This window comes from Geotrypetes seraphini, chromosome 6, assembly GCF_902459505.1.
Source record: "Geotrypetes seraphini chromosome 6, aGeoSer1.1, whole genome shotgun sequence".
NCBI lineage: Eukaryota > Metazoa > Chordata > Amphibia > Gymnophiona > Dermophiidae > Geotrypetes > Geotrypetes seraphini.
In genome coordinates this window covers 143,029,557-143,053,151 of record NC_047089.1, presented here as the reverse complement: position 1 = coordinate 143,053,151, position 23,595 = coordinate 143,029,557, and the positions used below count along the sequence as shown (strand labels likewise).

Below are 23,595 nucleotides of genomic sequence, written 5' to 3'. Positions count from 1 at the left end.
GAATTATTTTCCAAACTGTACCTGCTGGTCTTTGACCCAGCAGCAGTAATTCTTATGTTCTTAGTTCCCCATTCAGAAAAAATGGGATGGAGAGCTGCAGCATTGAGCGTCCACTCGTGAGATTGAAGAATTCTGCTGAGTTTGTCTGCTAAGAAATTCTGATCTCCTTAAATGTAAACAGCTTTGAAAAAGATGTTGCAAGCAATTGCCCACATCCAGATCTTCCGTGTCTCCTGACAGAGGAGAGAATCTGTGCCTTCTTGCATGGTGAGATAGTGCATGGCTACTTGACTGTCTGTTTGAAGCAGAAGTACATGGCTGATCATCAAATGCTGGAAAGCTTTGAGAGCATAATAAATTGCACTGGGTTCCAGAAGACTGATGCAAAATTATTGCTTTTTGGATGACCAATGGACCCTGTTTGAAGGCCATCCAGAAGAGCCTCCCAAGCATAAGTTGACGTATCCGTGGTCAGAACTTTCTGATAAAGAGGCATGTGGAAAAGAAGATCTCTAGACAGGTCGGACAAGTTCATCCACCACTGAAGCGACTATCGAAGAGAGATGACAAAAATATGCTGTGAGAGAGGATTGATTGCTTGAGACTAGAGAAGCTAGAGCCCATGAAGCATCCTGAGATGGTCTCGCAAAAGGAGTCACGTGGACTGTGGAGGCCATATGGCCCAGAAGAACCATCATTCGCCTGGCCAATGATAACTGGAGCTGGGCCCTTTGATGACAAACTGTGTCTTGAGGTTCTTGAGGAAGAAACACCCTGTAGAGGACCCTAATATGCTTTGCTGAAAGCGATTAAAACTCAACACCCAGAGGACCAAGTTTGATAAGGGTATCCTGAGACTGCTGAGGGAGACACGCCCTGTGTCGAGCAGAGATCCTATAAATTGAAGGTTTGGAGAGGATTGAAGCTGTGATTTTGGGAACATTAATCTCAAACCCCAAATACTGAAGAAACAAAATGGTGTGATATGATGCTAAGAACACACCCTATGAGCAAGGATCCTTGAAGAATCAAGATTCCAGAGGAGAAACTTGAAGGCCCTGAGACCTCAAGGTCATACTATTAGCACCAGGCCCCTGGTGAAAAACCTCTGGAGAGGGCGCCCAGCTGAAAGCTCGAACCTTGTATTGATAGTGGTGGATGCCACTTGAAATGTGAGGAACTTCAACTAGGCCCTTAATACCCTGAAAAGGGAAGACAAGACAAGCAATATAAAAGGGTAATGATGATGGTCCAGTGCAAATAAGAGGAATGTTCTATATTGTGACCAGTCAGACCCGGGGCCTGCCATGGTCCCAGTTAAGCCAGGGAAAAATGTAAGAATAAAAACACGGAAGGGAAATTCCCAGATCTCCCAGGGTTATGTTTCGGGAGATAATGCCATTGACCACCAGAGGGAGCTGGATTCATCTGAGGAGGAAGTAGGTGAGCTTTATTCGAGTCACCACCGGGGGAGCTCAAGAGGCCCCTGGACTTCTGCTGACTCTCTCAGATCAGGCCACACCCCTAGGGTATGTAAGCCAGCAGTGGCATTCAAACCAGCAGGCCGGTTAGGGAGGAAGTTCAGGCCTTGCCTCCCTAAAGATCCACCTGGGCCAAACAGGAGCAACAACCCTATGCCTATGGAGCTGACAGAGGCTGGACAAGATGAAGACTTGCCACTTTTGAATGGAGAGCCTATGGAATGTCAAGAAGCTTGTGCAGGTTGTGAAGCTAATTATCCTGAGCCTATGCAGGTGGACTGGGCTTCAAGCTACAAACAGTGAGTTTGGATTTTTTGGGAACTGTTTGTTTGCTGTGTGTTTTTTTTTTATGTTGGTTTTGGGAAAGCTAGGAGTATGTGTGTGGAGAGGTTTTGTTTTCACTCTGGGTGGGATTTTGAAAGCCATTTCGGTGGCTGTATTTTGACAAAACCTGTACACTCTCCTTTCCTGGCAGTCATAAATGTTGCCAGAGGCTTTCCTCATTTTCATTAAGGACTGAGAATTGGGGAAACTATTATCCTGAACTGCAATTTTGACTTTGCTGAAGTACCTGCTTTGGAGCAGGCAGTGCTAGCTCTGTGGAGAGCTGTGGTCTCAAGAGCCATTGGGACTTTATCAAGAGTAAAAGAAAGTTTTGGACTTTATTTTGGACTGTTTTATTTTCTTGCTTTTTTTTGACAGTATTTCTTTAATGCTGTGTGCAATCCTGACTAATGTTGCAAAAGTCTAATGAATTACTTACCTGCATGAAGGATTGAGTAAAAAGAACTATTTCTATAATCCACTACAATTGTTGGGACTTTATTTTATTTGGCTTTAATTTTGATTATTGCTGGGAATCCAGTCCTGCAGGGTGACTCCATGCCGGGTCACACGCTGGTGCACTGTTTATGTTAGCCACTAGGATTGCTATAGAGCCCAGCCCTGGGCTATAGTGGTGGTGACAATATGCAGGGTGCAACAGAAATCAAAGAGAAAATCTCTGGCCGATTGAGCAAGCATATGCTGCAATCAACAAGTATGGAGTAAAAAAAGGGGAAAAAAAATCCTAAAAAGGATGTAGTGGCCTAATCCTTCTCCCCTATAGCCACTCCCAAACTTCCGGCATGAAGAGAACAGGAGCGTAGGGGAAAAGAACTTGAGGACAACGGATGCCCACTGGAAGGTACTGGCTAACATTGATGGTACAGTGGAAGGCATATTTGAAGAAAAAACACCCGGGTTGATCCTGCACTGCAGTAAAACCCAAGGAAGGATTCTGAAGTAGCGGGAAAACTAACTTACAGACTCTACACCCCTGTTAGTTACCGCCATAGAATGCCAAAATGGTAAGAAGGAAACAGGAAAAAAGAGCCACCTTACAGGCTTGATACCCTATGGTGGAATCCTAAGGTCATCAACGAAAGGAAACATGAACATCCAGAAGGTAACATGCCAATCAACCCAAGGGCACAGACATAGAAGAAGCTCTGGACATCAACTGTAAAACACCAAAAGCAGACAAAACTATTGTCAGATGTGTGCTGAAAATTTGTAGTTGAAGAAGATATAGAAGAATCTAACTTACAGACTCTACCCCCAATTAAATGTGAATAAAACTGAACTTATGATAGTAGAGAGGAAAGATGAAGTCGATGGGAGAGAGAATGCTCATATTTTGGGAGAAGAGATAAAGGTGAAAAAGCACATTACAGTCTTGGGTGTTTGCTTAGACTCAGCTTTGACTATGGGGAAGCAAATTATGTGTATTATTCAGAAAGGCTATGCTCAACTTAGCATGTTGTACAGGCAAAAACCATTTCTGAATAAATATGATTTTCGAACTGTGGCTCAGTCTTTACTTTTGACAAGACTGGACTACTGTAATTCCTTGTTCTTGGGTCTTTCAAAAACAAAATTGAAGGTTTTGCAGGTGTATATGAACTCTGTACCTAGGGTCCATCAGTGGGGTGATAAGGACAGCCCATATAACCCCAATATTGAAGAATCTGCACTGGCTACCGATTGAGCAAAGAATCCAATTTAAAGTGTTATCACTGGTACATCAAGTAGTATATCATACTGCATACCACTTTGTTTTCATTCTCTTTGGGAGATTTATAAACCTCTGAGGGAACTGCGCTCTGAGGGGAAAATGAAATTGGTAGAACTGACAGCTGATAATTTAAGATATGTGGCAACTCAACTTCAAATGTTTTCCACTCATGGAATATCATATTGGAACAAGCTTATTGGGCAACTAAGATTATGTGCAGACAATTCCAGCTTTAAGAAATTGTTGAAAACCAAGTTGTTTGTAGACGCATACTTTTGAGATGTCTTTCCTAACATTGGGTATTTTTGAAACTTTTTAATATGTTACTGAAGTTCTTAGGTTTTGTTTTCATATGTGCTGTATTAATTTGAAGAATGATTTGTATTGTTTATGTTTTTGACCTATGTGTGTTTATTTGGAAATCGCTGCGACTCTAGGGGGTATAGTAAGTTTTTAAATAAATGTTAGATTCCCCATCGTAGATCTTGAGAAGCAGAAGTAGTGAGACGTCTGCTATGCAAGGTAGTTTGTTAAAAGAGGTAGAGGAATCTACACCCATGTTAGATTCCCCACCACAGTTCAGTCCATTCCAATAGGAAATTTGGCAAAAGGCAGTCCAAATGGTGATAGTGCTGCTGCAATGACACTGTTCACCAATAGCAGAAACTAACAGAGGGTGAATCCGTCCATGGCATGGCCCTCTGCTCTGTCAGCATTGAAGCATAGACCTTAGGTGAAGAATATAAGGGCTGATTGATAAGAAGGGTCTCCCACTGGAAGAAACAGCAGGAACCAACTGTTTTTTGTAGAGGGTTTCTCTTAAGATGCCATGCAAAGGCAGTTTAAGAAGCTCCTTAAGAGGATGACCATAGCCCAAAGTTTCTAAAAAGTCTGTATTTAGAATCTGCCTCCAACTTCACTGAAAGAATTTTCCCCAGCGGGTGAATGAAAACTTCTCTGTAGGAGAGGATGCCCTTCTTGGGAGACTTGGAAGCAGGAGAATCCTCCTCAGTAACAAAGAGAAGGTTCTGGATTGGAATCGTCTTGTAGGTCAAAATCCACTAAAAGTGAAGGAGAGCGATTCTTTGACCGGTACCGGTCTGGTGTTGAAGGTTCTTTGGAATGTTTACATTTTCGAAAAACTTTCGATGTGGAACCATGATGTAGATGATCCTACTAGACTGTCTTGAAGATGAAGACAAGGAGGTAGAGCAATGACTAGATGAGTAATGCTTCGATGCAGGTCTGGATGGATGTGATGACTGGTGTTGAGAATCCTATCAGTGCATCGACGGTACTAGAAGACCTTGCAGTGTCAGTCTCTGACTGGGCTGGTACTAGAGGAGTTGATGTCGGGTTAAAAAGATTAATAAACAATTTTAATAAACAATAAATGAGTAAAAAAAAGATTAAACTTATCCCCATACTCCTCATGGAATAGAGCATCGAGTTTCTGTTGGAAAGTTAGTATCGGTACCTTTGGCTTGCTCACCGGTACCACTGGTGCTGCAATACATTCCAGAGAGGATGACTCAGAAGTTATATCACCCCTTGATGGTGGAACTAGTCCCTTAAGGGGTTTTCGCTTAGCCGGTATGAATGGACTCGATGCCTTAGTGGCCTGTGACCCTGTCTGGGAAGCTGTTGGCTTTTTAGCTGGCTTACCAGATGGAGCAATAACTTGAGATACCGGAGTCGATGATAGTACATTGGGAGGCATCAGTGACTTGGTCATCGGTGCCTTCAATGTTGACAGTATCGATGATGTCTCTCCCTCCATGCTGACACCGAACAACTTTTCCTGTTGAAGGATATGGCCTTTTATGGTGTGCTTTTGAACAGTGGAACACCACACACAGTTCTGTATCTGGTGCTCCGGACCCAGGCACTGAAGGCACCAGCTGTGAGGGTCCATAACGGAAATAGTGCGAGAACACCGGCCACACTTTTTATAAAACTGGTCAGCGGGCATGACATGGAAGGGAAGACCGCCTAAGCTAAATTTAATTTGATGCCTGAGGTGATATGCAGGGCCCCACCGGTAAACCCGCTGGATGGCTGAAGAAAAAAAGAAAACTCTTCTTTAAAAAAAAAACAAAAAATTTAATAAACAAAATCAAAGAAGAAAAGAAAGAAATGATCGCAAGAGCGGGAAGGAAAGGAAAAATTTCAATGAATGTTGAAAAATGCGACTTCTTAGCTCTGTGGAAAACTAAGAACTGAGGAGCCACAAGCCTATGTCAGGCGGGAAGGCACTTGCACATGCGGGCTATCGCGAATGTTCTAAGTTTCTTAAAGTGTCCATGCAGGGGCTCTGTGGATGTCATCACCCACATGTGCTGCCTGCTTGTCCTGGGATAAATTGCAGTAATGTGTTCATGGTGCAATACTGTCTGGTAAAAAAATTATGTCACAAACAATCCTCTTACTTTTAGAACTGCAATAATGTGTTCATGATTCTCTTTTGGCTTTTTCCCTTCTTTTGTGAGAAATGTTATCACTGAACCGTGCTCCAAATCTAGCAGTTTCTTATTTGATTCGCATGAAGACACTTCTGACATCCTGTCTCTTAGAATGTTAGACTCACACTGAACTGCAACTGTGCATGAGTAACCTTGAGATACGTCTCAACATGCATAGACTTGTTTCAACACGCTTGATGCTTTCTTTCATACTCAAGCAGATAAATAATTGAACTCCCCTCATATTTCCCTGCCTCTTGAGGGCCTTTAATACAAGTATGTATCTGAGGCAATGCAGTATTAAGTGACTTGTCCAAGGTCATAAGAAGCATCAGTGGGATTTGAACTATGGCTTTCCTGGTCCTCAGCCTACTTTTCTAAAAACTAGTTTACTCCTTCAACCTACTTTCAAAATGTCAGGTGCAGTGGCATCTGATGAAATTACCACTTGATTTACTTCTTTCACATATAGGGAAAGGGAATGGATTTACGTATACTGCCTTTTCTGTGGTTACAATCAAAGCAGTTTACATTATATACAAGTACTTATTTTGTACCTGGGGCTATGGAGGGTTATGTGACTTGGCCAGAGTCACAAGGAGCTGCAGTGGGATTCAAACCCTGTTTCCCAGCTTACTACATTAAATATTAGGTTACTCCTCCATTAAATATATGCTGCTACAGACTAGATCAGGGGTAGGCAATTCTGATCCTTGAGGGCCACAGGCAGGTCAGGTATTCAGGATATCCACAATAAATATGTATGAGATAGATTTGCATCTCAAGGAGGCAGTGCATGCAAATCCATCTTATATATATTTATTGTGGATATCCTGAAAACCTGATCTGCCCGTGCCTCTGAAGGACCAGAATTACCTACCCCTGGACTAGACAAACCCCAATTAAAAACAAAACAAACGAGGAAACTATTGGGTAACAACAGACCTAGAATTTTAAACCAGTAGACTATTTCACTAAATATTTTTGGTCCCAAATAATATGTCTTAGATATTTCAGTAAAAGTTTCTCTTTATACTAGCATTCTACTGCAATATCAATTGTAAACAATGAAATACTGTCTGGTAAAAAATTATATCAAATACAATCCTCTTACTTTTAGAACTGGTATTTCATCCTCTCTGTGAGCCACTAACAGTGGTAACCCTGCCAGTGTTTTTTCCAAGTCTTTCCCAAGAATCTTTACACCCTGGGCTGCCAAAACTTCTTTGTGTTTCTCATATTGATTCTGAAAGAGGGTGATATTAAACATGTTTCAGAGATAATGCAAAATTTACTTGGCAATATATAGCTTTCCTTCAGATATTGTCAAACAGTCATTCTTGTCTACTAGTGTCCTTAGTTTGTCATATTACTGTTGAAGAAATATAGATCAACGTTCACAATATTTTGCATATATTGTCTCATGAAGAGCTAGTAAAAGGCTATGAAGGTAAGCACACAAGCATCCCTGAGGAGTGTGTTCTCATCTGCTTTTACTTCCTGACAGTTGATTCAATTGCCATTGAATGGGGAGGCAGCTCAAATCTGAACATGCATGATATTAAAATTAGATCTAACCTCAATAATCTTCTTTCTAGTAGAAGAGCATACGAGTCTTGAACCAGAGGGTTATTCTCCTTTATTTGTGAGTTTGTAGAAGACGTCATCTACCTTATTCTCTTGGCTCCACCTCCTGCATCGCTGGGCTGTGCCTCAACTCCTCAGTTTGTATCAAAACAGTTGACAATTCCTATAAGAGGAGAGATGAGGTAGGAAACGAAGTATTCTCTGACCAGTCAATTCTATTCTGATCTGCAACAAATCAATGCCAATACAATTATAACTGAAAACAAGGTGGAAATGAATAAGTCACTTACCTGACACCAGAAACCAGCACTAACACTTATGTAGATCTCAAGACTCTCGCTCTTCTCATTGGAAGAGAGATATCAAGAAGTACTCTTCGGATCTGTCTGACAACAAACACCAACATCTGGAAATACATACATGTCTAAGAGAGCAAGCAGGCTAACTGATATCTGACAGGGTGGGCCTTCAAGACTCATATGCCTTTCTACTAGAAAGAAGATTACCAAGGTAAAGAACCTAATCTTCTCTTATAGTACAAAAGGCACATGAGTTTTGAACCAGAGGGATATACCAAAGCAGTCCCCTGAATCTAGGGTGGGACAGATGAGCCTGCTGTGAGCACCACAGACTCAAAATGGCATCCTTTCATTTATATTTATCTAAGATTACATGAAGTACGGGGCAGAATTTATTTAGACGCTGTTCTAAGTGCTTGTTCACTCATGAATACCTGCCCAGGGACGTTGGTCATTCGGAGGGAAATCTAAGCCCGTACTGAAACCTTTTAGTTAATTCTTTTTTTTTTTTTAATTTGGAACATCCTTCCGGATTTTTTTCAAAGTGCCATGTGCCTCCAATGGTGATTTATCCAGGATAATTCTTACCAACTATTCTCCATATTTCATATTGTTTGTTGGTAAATTCTTTTTTTGAGGCCTATCCTTTCGTTCTGCCATATCCACTCTGAAAAATTTTCTGAAAGTATGAAGGGTGAACCATGTAGCCGCCCTACAAATTTCCTTGGGCAACATTGCCCGGGACTCTGTCCCTGAAGAAGCCACACTCCTCATAAAGTGTGCTCTCCCGATATAAGCGGAAGCAATAGCTATGCAAATCCATCTGAAAATAGAATATTTAGAGGCTGAATTACCTGAGTGACTAGAGCTTGTTAGCACAAGATGATCTGAGAAATAAAATTCATTTGTCACCTCAAGATAACGTAGAAAAATTATCCTAACATTCAGCAACACCAAAATATGGGGGGGGTTTTAACCCATGGGATGAAAAGCAGGCTTCCTGATCTATTTGGAAGGCAGAGACCATTATTGGCAGAAAGGAAAAGGCTGTGCAGAGGGTGACCCCTGCCTCTGCAAACCTGAGGAAAGGCTCTCTGCATGACAGAGCTTGTAGCTCTGAAACCCTTCTTGCTAAAATGATTGCTACTAGAAAATCATCTTAACGAAAAGATCCATCAGAGGCTCCTCTCGTAAAGGCTCTTATGGAGCCTTACTAAGGGCTGTCACAGAGGCTAATGCAGTCGCAATGCTCCTTTCCAAAATCTGTTGACATCTGGATGAGAGATCAAAGAAAACTTTTCTGTTCGAGCCCTAAAATACAAGAGTCCAGCCACTTGTACTTTGCAGGAGCCAGTGGCCAACCCTTCGAGACCATCCTGGAGAAATGCTAGCGTCACAGACATCAGAGCCTTCATTGGCTCCACATTCTTTTTAGTACACCAGTGCTGAAACATTTTCCAAGCCTTAGCATAGGCTGCAACAGCTGCTGATTTCTTAGATCTGAGGAGGGTAGCTATAACCCCATCCAAGAAGCCCTTTTGCGCTAAGGCTGTTGCATGCTCAAGAGCCATGCCATTATTTATTTATTTATTCAATTTTCTATACCGTTCTCCCAGGGGAGCTCAGAACAGTTTACATACATTTATTCAGGTACTCAAGCAGTTTTCCCTGTCTGCCCCGGCAGGCTCACAATCTATCTAATGTACCTGGGGCAATGGGGAGATTAAGTGACTTGCCCAGGGTCACAAGGAGCAGCATGGGTTTGAACCCACAACCTCAGGATGCTGAGGCTGTAGCTTTAACCACTGCGCCACACTCTCCCAAAGCATTCCAGATCCTCCAGGGAAACTGGACTCTGTGAGAGCAGAGTTGGATGCAGTGGCAGTTTGAGAAATTTGTCCCTCTATAGACAAATCAGATCTATGTACCATGGTCAACAGCCAATCTGGGGCAACCAGGATTACTAACCCTGGATGATTTGCTATTCTTCAAATGACCTGGCTCACCATGAGCCACATGGGCAAAATGTACAACAGCCTGTTCTCTGGCCGTTATTGTACTAGAGCAGGGATCTCAAAGTCCCTCCTTGAGGGCCACAATCCAGTCGGGTTTTCAGGATTTCCCCAATGAATATGCATTGAAAGCAATGCATGCACATAGATCTCGTGCATATTTATTGGGGAAATCCTGAAAACCCGACTGGATTGCGGCCCTCAAGGAGGGACTTTGAGACCCCTGTACTAGAGCATCCAAGCTGGGCTTGAATCTTCAGCTGAAGAATTAAGAGACTTTTGTAGTTGTTCATGTCCAATGCCATCACACTGAATGTCAGATGCCCCCCCCATCAACGCACAATACTGTCAAAGGCTCTCTGAGCTAGGGACCACTCCCTCTGGTCTAGGGTCTGCCAGCTGAGATAGCCGTCCTGCCCATGGTTAACTCCATATATACATGCATTGCTGATACAGTTTGCAGGTGGGCTACTGCCCAGCAAAACAATAACTGTGCCTCCAGTTTCAGATCTGTAATTGAAATTCAGCTAGCACGTCAGGCTTCTGAGATACACGTTACAGATTTTTTAAGACAGTTTGCCATATCGGCATAATATTTTGAGTATGAACTGTGTACCACCAAACTTGTGTTAAGGAGTTTACTCTGAAAACAAACACAAAAACAATAAGGAGACATGTTACAGCATGTATTTACACCTCTCTTAACTCACACAAAAATGATGTCAGCATGTTCAGAAATGTTTGAAACACTTGCTTTTACGCTTCTACTGTACATTTGTCTCTGTTTGCAAGAACCAACAATAGTCTTCCATCATACTGGGAATGAACTTTCCCTGGTATCTGCTTTCCATCACCTTGATATCTTGATGAAATCTTTTCCCATGCTCATCGTTGACATTACCAAGATTGGGTGTGAAGAAGCCGAGGTGAGAATGTAAGAAGTGTATTTTAAGTGACATTCTGGCACCCATTAGCTGATATGCTGTCAGCATGTTCTCCACAAGCTCAGCATAATTCTCTGATATGTGATTACCAAGAAAATTCTGAACAACTCGCACAAATGCTGTTAATCCAGAATAAAAGACAGTGCAGCACACATGGGGTGCCCATGCTTTATCCTGGTCACCAACTTTACAGCCAAAATAATGCTTGTATGCACTTTGAAGTCTGTTGGACAGATTATTTCTCTGATCTTGTGCAGTAAATTGTCCACAGACATAACAGGAATCATCAGGATGGTTAACACAACCTCATCTGTTCATAATAATTATAATATCTTAGACAAAAACAAAATATAAAAATTCACAGATAGAAAAAGCAGAACAATCACTTTTTAGTATAAACTTTCAAATTATTGTTATATGTGATTGATGAGCTGTCCTAAAATGCAATATTGTGTTACAGAAACAGTAAAATACCTATGCTTCAAGGTAGCGTTATTGACAAAAATAATATAAACACAAACTGACGCATAACTTAAAAACAGGATGTGATAGACAAACTGTTTGCAGATTTAGAGTCAGCATGGGCCCTTGTTAAGGTACAGGTGACAGAACTCCAGTAGCAAAATGCTTGTTAACCAATGTAATCTGGGTTCTGTTAAGATACACAGGAGTACATACTACCCTCCTTGGGCGGACTTTGTGCGATTCTTTGGGCATTGCTGGTGTCCATCTTGGGACCTCTTCTGTACCTAAGATTAAGAAAAGATGTGTTTCAGGTACTGGAGGTTTCCCTTTCTCTTTCCTCTTCGCAGGGTCCAATAGCCCCTGCTTCTTACCCTTAGCAGATTGGCTCTTAGTTACTCATGGGCTCCTTGCACATCTTGCTGGACTTAAGCTCGGGTCCCATGGACCCTCAGGGCTTGCATATGACTCCCTATCCAGACTTTCATATCTTGTAGCCCTTTGGAAGTTAAAGTCTTCTAGGTTTTCCAAAGTAACTTGACAAAACCGGATGAGGTGACATGTTTGTCTGCAGCAGTAGCAGACAATTGGCCTCCATCTTCCCTCTTTTTCACAGTTTTCCTGGAAACATCATTTTCTCTCTTGCTGTTGGCAGGGTTCCACTCGATTCCACTCTTGAAATTTAGTTGAGGTATTATAATGATTTCTTCTTCTGTTTGATTTGGGGAATTTCTGACCATATCTTGGCCGTTCTGACTCTGTCCCCATCTAACTCTGTAATTTGATCTCTTTCTCATACCAGTATTCTTCCATTCTCAAAAGTGGAAAGACTATCCCTCAGAAAGATTAAATGTTACCTAGGGAAAATTTTAGTTAACCACAATGCAATTCATAAGCAGGTCAAAACATCACAAAGTAAACACACCATATTTTTGGCAAATTGGCCCATTGGTCCTATCTCACAATAATGAAATTTTTCAAAATTTTTGAACTCAAAAAGCCCCCAAATCTAGACTTAATTGGTTATTAATTGTTGTTCTATTTTCTAGGTTTCAGAGCAGAGCAGAATGTTTATTGTTAGGGAAGTTCCCCATTGTTCTCCTTCTCTCTTCTTATGCTTCAGTGGAATTAAATTGCTTTGGTCCCAACTGAGGTTGCTCTGCTCCAATGCAGAAGGGAAGGAGTTTCAAATTCTTAAAGTGGAAATCGGAATCAACAGCTCAAGTATGGACTCCTGTGTATCTTAACAGAATCCAGATTATCGAGGTAAGAACCTAATCTGTTGCTCATGATAGACAAGCAAAGAATTTGCAGGATCTGGAGGCTATATGCCAAGAAGAATGGGAAGCTTTACCATAAGCGAAAACAAAAGGCCTCATTCACAACTATCAGGAAAGGCTGTAAGTTGTCACTGATGCAAAAGGAGAAAATGGCAATGCACAATATTAAGAACTAAAGGCATGCAAACATTTGAACAGGACCTTTTTATTATTTCCTTTATTTCTATGGTTTAATGATTGTGCTATTCTGTGATGCATAATGGTTAAATTTGAAAGACATAAAAAATTTAAAAATGTGTTTTGTTTTGTCTAATTACTCATATTTTCCACAAATGGAACACGTCCTACAAATTCTGTCAGGGATATGTAAACTATGATCACAACTGTATTTATTTTCTACACTGTGGGAGCTTATATTAAACAATGTGACTTCTCTCGCATGATTACATACAAAAACTTGGTAGTCTAAAAGTAAGGAGCCTTAAGACTTATGAGTCATTATGTTCACCTATGCAATAGTGATATTCACTCATTATTCCTTAGATTGACCTGGCTCCACCTGTCTAGGAATTTAACATGTTCCTGCTACAGTTCATGCTTTGATTGCAAATTATTATTGAATACTTAAGTGCTTCTCTTGTATTGTTTGTTTACTTCTGTGATGAGATGGAGGTGTGGATAAGAGTCCACCATAGAGAAAATTCAATAGTACAAGTCTACTTGTTGTCTTAAGTTTGTTATATCCAGTTGTGATACATAATGGTATTTGATCACTGTGTTAATGCTTCTTTGAGAAGTTCCTAATAAGGATGATAAAACACTGTACATAGTGATTTCATAATTTAAAGATGTCTTTAGCTTCTAAGAAATAAACTGTTATATATCCTTCTCTAAATGTCAGATATAACCCATACCTTTACTCGTAATTCTTTCATAGGTGGAGGTAGAAGCAGACCTCTGATTTGGGTAACTATGGGTCCTTCCACACCTGGGACAATAATTGTATCTCCTTCCTTCAGACGACCATTGATCAAAATGACATCAATAGTGGTACCCATCCCTGGAAGTGCTTTAACCTGAAGAACAAAAAAAAAATTTTTTTTAAATCAGAAACATACTCATTTCCCCTCTTGAGTGTCTTCACCTACCCAATTTTGTATTAAAAAATAAAAATCAGTATGTAAATGAAAATTACCTCCATAACCTGAGCTCTCAACTCTTCAGAATGTGCTAGTCGTTTATTCAACATGGTCTGAGTTAACTCGACAAGAAGGGCTATCAGATTTCCCATTCCATCTCCACTGTGAGCGGAGGTGGGCACCAAAGAAACAAAAGTACGTGCATCTTTATTCTCATGAAATAAAGCAGCATTCAGGCCCTAAAACAAGAAATAAATATTTGTACAGCATGCATAACAACATCTTTTCTCACATCAAGCAGCATATGGGGTAAAGGCCTGGAACAACTGCTCGTGCCTACTACTTGGAGGGAATTCAGGAAACACCTAAAAACACATCTGTTCCTGAAGTACTTAGGTAACTGACCTATACAATCTTTGTCCTCAACAAATGATCTTTAGAACTGTTATTCACTAACTCTGAACTTTGTTTATTCCACTCAATCTGTAATACTTTTTAATCATTGTAAACCACATAGAACTTCACGGTCCTGCGGTATATAAACTGTTATTATTATTATTATTATCCCTAGACTAAAAGAAAAGGATACATATGTGAGAAGTTTGGGGGATAGAGTAGGAAGGGATCTCAATGCTTCCCCAAATACTTCAGGCCAACACTGAAAAACGGAGACTTAAACAACTCACAGCTCATCTGAATTTTAAATATCCCCCCCAAGCTGTCTATGCTTTGTCCTTTTAAGGTTCCACTAGCCCCTCCTCCTCCTGCCACACAGTCTACACAGGGGTGCGCACACTTTTTGTGCTTGCAAGCTACTTTTAAAACAGGGATCTCAAAGTCCCTCCTTGAGGGCCGCAATCCAGTGGGGTTTTCAGGATTTCCCCAATAATATGCATTGAAAGCAGTGCATGCACATAGATCTCATGCATATTTATTGGGGAAATCTTGAAAACCCCACTGGATTGCGGCCCTCAAGGAGGGACTTTGAGACCCCTGTTTTAAAATGACCAAGTCAAAATGATCTACCAACAATAAAATTTTTTTAAAAACACAAAGCACACTGAAAGGCAGAGAAAATGTTAATTATCATTCATTTTCCGGGTTTTTTTCAAAGAGTTCAAGGGAGATGACTCTATGCAATGTCACCTCAGTAACAACCATACAAAAATAGACAAATATACCCCCTCTCTTTTTACTACACCACAATAGCAGTTTTTAGCGCAGGGAGCTGCATTTGACGCTCATAGGCTCCCTGCACTAAAAACCGCTATTGCGGTTTAGTAAAAGGGAGCCATAGTGCAAAATATAGACAGCAGATATAAATTCTCAAAATGGACACATTTTGATCACTAAATTGAAAATAAAATCATTTTTCCTACCTTTGTTGTTTGGTGATTTCAGGAGTCTCTGGTTGCAATTTCTTCTGACTGTGCATCCAATATTTCTTTCAGCCTCCTGTATGCTTCCTCTCCTCCAGACCTCATTCTCTCCCCCAACTTTTTCTTTCTGTCTCCCTGCCTCCCTTTCTTTCTTTCTCTCTCCATGCCCCTTTTCTTTCTGTTTCCCTTCTTTCTTTGTCTCCCTACCTGCCTCCTTTCTTTCTCCCTGCCCTCCCCCAAGCCACTAGGTTTGCACCGGCGGTGAACAGGCCCCCAAGCTACCGCCACCCCAAAATATCCCTACAGAAGCGTTGCGCTGACCAGCATTCCGCTCCCTGATATCAATTCTGACATCAGAGAGGAAATTCCGGGCCAGCAAGGCACTGATTGGCTGGCCCAGAACTTTCTCTCCAATATCAGAATTGATGTCTGAGAGAGGAATACTGGTCTGTCCCACGCTTCTGCAGGGAGAGCTTGGGGCGGCGGTAGGGGACGTCGGGGAGAGGAAGGTTGATCAGCCCGGTAGATCGGGACGGCAACACGAGTCTATCATGGAGCCCGGGATGGGCTCTGCGATCGACTCGCATTGCCTTCTCGATCTACTTGTCGATCACGATCAACATATTGGGCACCCCTGGTGTAGTCTCTACCTTTCAAAACTCCCTTCCTGCCAGGGAAGCAACAGCAACTTTAGAAACAGCTGAAAGGAGCGATAAAAATGGCTACGGACCATTATGTGAAGAAAATCAATAAAAACAAGAGAAAAAGGTAGCCGATATGGTTTTCCAAACTAGTGGCGGAGAAAATAAAGGCGAAAGAGTTGGTGTTCGTGAAATATAAAAAAACCCAAGAAGAGGAGTACAGAAAGGACTACAGGGTGAAACTGAAAGAAGCCAAGAGAGGGATACGTCTGGCGAAAGCACAGGCGGAAGAACAAATGGCTAAAAATGTAAACAAGGGAGACAAAAATTTTTTCAGATATATTAGTGAAAGGAGGAAGATGAAAAATGGAATTGCTAAACTAAAAGATGCTGGGAACAGATATGTGGAGAGTGATGAGGAAAAAGCAAATGTGCTAAACAAATACTTCTGTGTTCACAGAAGAAAATCCTGGAGAAGGACCGAGATTGTCTGGCAAAGTTACATGAGAAAATGGAGTAGATTCTGCGCCGTTCAAGGAGGAGAGTGTTTATGAGCAACTTGAAAAACTGAAGGTGGACAAAGCGATGGGACCAAACGGGATCCATCCCAGGTTACTAAGGGAGCTCAGAGAGGTTCTGGTGAGTCCTATTAAAGACTTGTTCAACAAATCTCTGGAGACGGGAGTGATTCCTGGGGATTGGAGGAGAGCGGATGTGGTCCCTATTCATAAAAATGGTCACAGGGATGAAGCAGGAAACCACAGGCCAGTGAGCCTCACTTCAATTATTGGAAAAATAATGGAAGTGTGCTGAAAGAAAGGATACTGTACTTCCTTGAATCTAATGGGTTACAGGATCCGAGGCAACATGGCTTTACTAAAGGTAAATCGTGCCAAACGAACCTGATTGAATTTTTTGATTGGGTGACCAGAGAGCTGGATCGAGGACATATGCTAGATGTAATTTACTTAGATTTCAGCAAAGCCTCTGATATAGTTCCTCATAGGAGGCTCTTGAACAAACTTGAAGGGCTGAAGTTAGGACCCAAAGTGGTGAACTGGTTTAGAAACTGGTTTAGACGCCAGATGGTGGTGGTTAATGGAAGTCGCTCGGAGGAAGGAAAGGTGAGTAGTGGAGTCCCTCAGGGTTCGGTGCTGGGGCCAATCCTGTTCAATATGTTTGTGAGTGACATTGCTGAAGGATTAGAAGGAAAAGTGTGCCTTTTTGCAGATGATACCAAGATTTGTAACGGAGTAGACACCAAAGAGGGAGTGGAAAATATGAAAAAAGATCTGCAAAAGTTAGAGGAATGGTCTAATGCCTGGCAACTAAAATTCAATGCAAAGAAATGCAGAGTAATGCATTTGGGGATTAATAATCAGAAGGAACCGTATATGCTAGGAGGAGAGAAGCTGATATGCACGGACGGGGAGAGGGATCTTGAGGTGATAGTGTCCGAAGATCTAAAGGCGAAAAAACAGTGTGACAAGGCAGTGGCTGCTGCCAGAAGGATGCTGGGCTGTATAAAGAGAGGCGTAGCCAGTAGAAGGAAGAAGGTGTTGATGCCCATGTACAGGTCATTGGAGTATTGTGTTCAGTTTTGGAGACCGTATCTTGCGAAGGACGTAAGAAGACTTGAAATGGTCCAGAGGAGGGCGACAAAAATGATAGGAGGCTTGCGCCAGAAGACGTATGAGGAGAGACTGGAAGCCCTGAATATGTATACCCTAGAGCAGGGGTGTCCAATGTCGGTCCTCGAGGGCCGCAGTCCAGTCGGATTTTCAGGATTTCCCCAATGAATATACATGAGGTCTATTTGCATGCACTGCTTTCATTGTATGCTAATAGATCTCATGCACATTCATTGGGGAAATCCTGAAAACCCGACTGGACTGCGGCCCTCGAGGACCGACATTGGACACCCCTACCCTAGAGGAAAGGAGAGACAGGGGAGATGTGATTCAGACATTCAAATATTTGAAGGGTATTAACGTAGAACATAATCTTTTCCAGAGAAAGGAAAATGGTAAAATCAGAGTACATAATTTGAGGTTAAGGGGTGGTAGATTCAAAGGCAATGTTAGGAAATTCTACTTTACGGAGAGGGTGATGGATGCCTGGAATGCGCTCCCGAGAGAGGTGGTGGAGAGTAAAACTGTGACTGAGTTCAAAGAAGCGTGGGATGAACACAGAGGATCTAGAATCAGAAAATAATATTAAAAACTTGAACTAAGGCCAGTACTGGGCAGACTTGCATGGTCTGTGTCTATATATAGCCATTTGGTGGAGGATGGGTTGGGGAGGGCTTCAATGGCTGGGAGGGTGTAGATGGGCTGGAGTAGGTTTTAACGGAGATTTCGGCAGTAGGAACCCAAGCACAGTACCGGGTAGAGCTTTGGATTCTTGCCCAGAAATAGCTAAGAAGAAAAAATTTAAAAATTTAAATTAAATCAGGTTGGGCAGACTGGATGGACCATTCGGGTCTTTATCTGCCGTCATCTACTATGTTATGTTACTATGTTAACAAGCACTGCAGAGGCTTTACAATTATGTGCTGCTAAAGGCTCTGCCAGATCACACTCTTTCTGACGTGCACTTCCTGTAGCTGTATGGAGGAGGGATGTAAGAGTCTTCAGCAATGCAGAAGCATAGCTTGTTACTGCTTTTAAAACCAAAGCAGGCAATTTGGCTATCCTTCTTAAAATATTGTTAGAACTATGATTTATTAACTTTTTACAATTATTTACATCCTTAAATACTATTTAAAAGAAAGGGAAAAGGGGAACGGAATTTCAATACCGCCATTTTTGTGGTTACACATTCAAAGCGGGTTACATATATATTGAAATTGAAAAAGGTTAAACATTTAAACAAATCTGAAAGGTGGGGTTGGTTGTTGTCAAGTTGTAAAAGTTGATTGTCTTTGTAAAAGCACATGTATCTGTTTGCTGTTGAATTTTGAACCTTTAATAAAAAAAGATTTAAACATAAACAAATCTGAAAATAGCTTTAACAAAACCTTGCTCCTCTAACAAAAATGTACAAACATATATGCATGCTGGTAAGAGTGGCCCAGTTTGCTACAATATGTGAGTGGACATGGGAGCTATGCAGCAATCAAGAGGAAATGCTGAAGTTAGCTGAGGAAGCTGTGCTAGGACTCAGTTCCTCAGCTACAGACTAACAAGGATTAGGTACTTACCTCAATAATCTTCTTTCTGGAAAAGGGACATATGATTCCTGACAGTAGGTGCTATTCCTTTACTCGCAAGTTGATCGCAGAAGGATTGCATTTACATTCTTCAGCTTTGTCTCCTTCTCCAGTGTTGTTGCACCCCCTTCAGTTTGTACTAAAGCAGTCAAACAGCACTAAAACAGAGAAATAAGGAGGGGGAACAGGGGAGACACCCTGCTAAAACATTTTTGTTCTGCTCGGTAAAAGATAATTAACAAGGTTAAACAACACAAATTAAACATCAAAATTTGCACCTTCTTCTATGAGCACACTACCTGGACCCTTGTCCAAGTTCTCGTAACCTCACGCTTAGATTACTGCAATCTACTCCTAACTGGTATCCCGCCATGTCACCTCTCCCACTTGCAATCTGTGCAAAACTCTGTTGTACGACTTAACTTCTACCAACCTCGCTACGCTCATTTCACCCCTCTCCTTAAGTCACTTCACTGGCTCCCTATCTGCCATCGCATACAGTTCAAGATCTTATTGCTGACCTACAAGTGTGTTCATTCTGCTGCCCCTCAATATCTCTCCTCGCTTCTCTCTCCTTATACACCTCCCAGAGAACTCCATTCCTCAGTTAAGTCATTCTTAGCGTTACCCTTCTCCTCCACTGCCAATTCTAGACTTTGTCCCTTTCATCTAGCTGCCCCCTATGCCTGGAATAAATTACCCGAGTTTGTCCGTCAAGCCCCTTCCCTTGTTTAAAAGCAGACTGAAAACCCACCTTTTTGATATAGCTTTCAATCCTTAACCCTAGTCCACTGCCCTCCAACCCAGCCAGCTGATTAACCATTCCCCTTAACTGTATCCATGACATCCTGTTTGTCTATCTTGCCTGTTTAGATTGTAAGCTCTTTCGAGCAGGGACTGTTTTCTTATTCTTTGTGACTCTATGCAGCGCTGCTTGTGTCTAGTAGTGCTATAGAAATAATTAATAGTAGTAATAGTAGTAGTAAACATAGATGGAACAGCAACCATCCGTCAAACTGCAACCAGCATTAAACTTATGGAGTTCATAGTCTCACTTACTGCTTTATGCTTTTCTCTTGTTCTTTCTTTCTTTTTTTTTTTTTTTTTTTGCATATATCTTACTGACAGGAGAAAATCTCCAGGCCTGGAAATACGAGTTTGTCTGAAAAGTAGGCAAGTGAACTCCAGACTGATAGGGCAAGGTGTCAGAACTTCATGTCCATTTTCCAGAAAGATTATTGAGTTAAGTACCTAATCTTCCCTTCTGATGCAAAGGACATATGAATCCTGACAGGTGATGTACTAAAGCAGAAGCAGTCTCCTGATTCTAGTGAGGATCAGATGAGCCTGCCCTTAACCCCGAGGACCCAAAAGCAGTATCCTTTCTCGCTGCTAAATCCACCCTATAAAACTTGTGAAAGTAAATCAGAACTCAGACTTCTTGACGATGCCAGCATCTATGGTGTGGCACTATCTCCAGATACTAGGTTCCATGACAGCAACCATAGACGTGGTCCCTTGGGCAAGGGCATATATGTGTCCTCTCCAGCATGCTCTGTAAATATATCCTCTCCAACTGCTCTACAAATCTCTTCAGGAGGAGTTACCTTGGTCTCTGCTCATGAAGATGCCAAACTTCTAGTGGAGTGTGCTCTCAAGGCAAATAGTGCCTGTTTTCCACAGACAATGTACGCTGATGAGATAGCCATCTGGATCCATATAGAGATGGTCGCCTTAAGATGCTGGCTTGCCTAGCCTCACAGCATTGGTTAAGACAAAAAGATGATCTGAAAGATGAAACTCATTGGTTGCTTCCAGGTATCAAAGAAGATTTCTCTGTACATCTAGCAAGTTCAACACTTTGTCCCTCTCCTCTTGAAACCCATGGTTTAGAAGGCAGGTAGCCTGAATTCTTGATTGACATGGAAGATGACACCACTTTCTGAAAAATGAAGGGACCGTATACAGAGAGAATCTCTCCACTTCTGTAAACCTGAGGAACACTTCCCTGCATGAAAGTGTCTGTATCTCTGAGACTTTCCTTGCTGAGGCTATGGCTACCAGAAACACTGTCTTCACTGTTAAATTCAGAAGGGATGACACCTGCAAAGTCTCAAAAACTACCTTCCTTATCAAAGGTCTCAACCTTAGCACTCCCTTCAAAAATCTGACTATATCCTGCTGTGAGGCCAAGGAATCCTTTTCCACTCGGACTCAAACACGAGAGACCTGCAATTTGCACTTTCAGGGATCCTACTACCAGCCCCTTTTCTAGACCGGTATGTAGAAGAGATAAAACCAATCTCAATGGAGCTCTCCAAAGATCTGCCTGACTATTCATGCACCAGGTGTTAACATAAGCTGTGACTGTTGCTGGTTTCTTTGCTCTAAGGAGGGTAGTAATAATCACCTCTGACTAGCCTTTCCACACTAGGGCTGTGCGCACAAAAGCCATACCGTAAGACCAAAGTGTTCTGGATTCTCTAATGGAACCGGACCCTGAGACAAAGAGATCCATGTGCACCGGTAGCCTGAGACCTTTGTCTCTTTGCAGACACACCAAGTCCCCATACCATGGCCAACATAGCCAATCCAGAGCCACTAAGATCATTCATCCAGGATGGTTCACTATCCTATGGATGACTTGGCCTATCATGTATCATGGAAGAAACACATACAGCAGACCTTGTGTTGCTCCCCCGGGTCTAAGGTCCTCCTGCTGAGATAGTCAGCTTGCACATGGTCTACCCCATGTGCACTGCTATCGCTTGCAAATGAATCTCTGCCCAACTGAATAGCAGCTTAGCCTCCAGGTTCAGTTGAATCACTCTGGTGCCTCCCTGTCAATTGACATAAGCCACCTCCATGACACTGTCTGAGAGCGCCCTGACCACTTTGCCTTCCCCCAGAGTTTGCAAGGTGAGCCAAATAGCCCGAGTCTCCAGACGGTTTATGATCCACTTCTTCTGTGAGAGAGTCCATCAGCTTTGGACTACATGCCAGTGACAATGTCCTCCCCAACTGTAGAGACTGAAATCGGTTGTCAAGATCACCCAAGAGGAGATGCAGAGTGGTACGCCAACTGCCAGAGACTCTGATCTTAGCCACCAACGTAAGCTCCGCCGAGCCTCTACCATCCATTCCAGTGGTTCCTGGAGCGAATCTGTCTGTGGGGACCAGCAAAACAGAGCATGCTGTAGAGGAAGCATAAGAGTCCCCTGTCTATCTTTCTTTCTCTCTCCCTGCCCCCCCCCAAAGCCACCGCCGCCGATTTCTCCCTGCTTCTCCGACGCCAAGCCAGATGCATACAAGTGCCGGGCCCACAAGCCTTCCTTCCCTCCCTCCTTCCCGAAGTCAATTCTGACATCGGACAGGAAGTTCTGGGCCAGCGTCAGGGGAAAGGCTGTGGACCCGGCGCTTGTACACGCCTGGCCTGGCGTCGGAGAAGCAAGGAGAAGAGAATGCAAAGGCAACGTGACTATCATGGAGCCCAGGATGGGCTCCGCAATCGACTTGTGTTGCCTTTGCGATCGATCTTTTGGGCACCCCTGTTCTACTCTGTATAAACAGTATAAACTGAACAGTCTTAGAGAAGAACTCTAGCAACAGTTAAACTGTACAGGAACTGGCTGACACTTACTGCATGGCATAACGATGCTCGGTGCCAGGTACTGTACAACTCACAAGGCATCCTCCGGGGACAACATAGCAGCTCCCTTCAAGGTTTTGGCAGAGTATGTAGAAAGGAGCTAGTTGTTGCCACATCCTCAAAGAAATGCACCACTCCTCAAAGAAAGGTTTTCAGCCAAGCAAGATACATTAAGTTTTCTTTACCCAACGGGTAATGGACACCTGGAACGCGCTTCCAGAGGAAGTGATAGGACAGAGTACGGTATTGGAATTCAAGAAGGGATTGGACAATTTTCTGAAGGAAAAGGGGATAGAAGGGTATAGATAGAGCGCTAGTATACAGGTCCTGGACCTGATGGGCCGCCGCGTGAGCGGACTGCTGGGCATGAAGAGCCTCAGGTCTGACCCAGCAGAGGCACAGCTTATGTTCTTTATCCCGGAACATCTGAGAGCAGGCTCTTCTGGCCTGTTGTACTTTAGCTAAATAGTCCTGGAAACCCAATACTGTCCAGTTTTTATATTGTAACGAGTTCAGAAATCACAGGTTTGTTAGCTTGTGTGCATAGTTGAAGACTTTAAAGATCACAATACGAGGCATCACACAGTTGGCCCAACCTATGAGCTCTCTCTATATGGAATGGATCTGATAGAGAAGTCATCTGAAGAGTGTCAACAAGTCAATGTCCAAAAAGGCATGCAAGCTCTGGGCTAAGATGGACTCCGAGAGGCCCACTAACCTTAAATTGTTCCAGCTGAACCAGTTTTTTAGGTCCTCGACCTTGGCCTCCAGCTCGAGCAGACGGGTTGCAGCATTTTGAGAATCCATTGTCAGTACATGCACGGAGTCCTCCACCGAGCTGACGCAGTGCTGCATGTCCTGTAAGTCTTTAGTAATGGCTGTGAACTGTTGGTCCATGGTGTCCAATTTGTCCAGTATCAGCTGAAGTTGCTTGCCCACCATATATTCAAGGGCCACTTGCACTTCCATGGTGACTTTGGCTATCCATACTTA

The 23,595-nt window shown here is 42.5% G+C and overlaps 1 protein-coding gene across 2 annotated transcripts in view; it reads right to left on the bottom strand.

Annotated features, from left to right (window-relative positions):
* The window catches only part of EIF5B (eukaryotic translation initiation factor 5B), a 372,530-nt gene that overhangs the window by 63,449 nt on the left and 285,486 nt on the right, over positions 1-23,595 (bottom strand). For both annotated transcript variants that reach the window (XM_033950652.1, XM_033950653.1), the window contains exons 16-18: positions 13,779-13,961; positions 13,498-13,659; positions 7,114-7,245 (exon numbers count right to left, since the gene is read on the bottom strand). In XM_033950652.1, the coding sequence (XP_033806543.1) occupies positions 7,114-7,245; positions 13,498-13,659; positions 13,779-13,961 (477 nt within the window). The remainder of the gene's footprint in view (positions 1-7,113; positions 7,246-13,497; positions 13,660-13,778; positions 13,962-23,595) is intronic.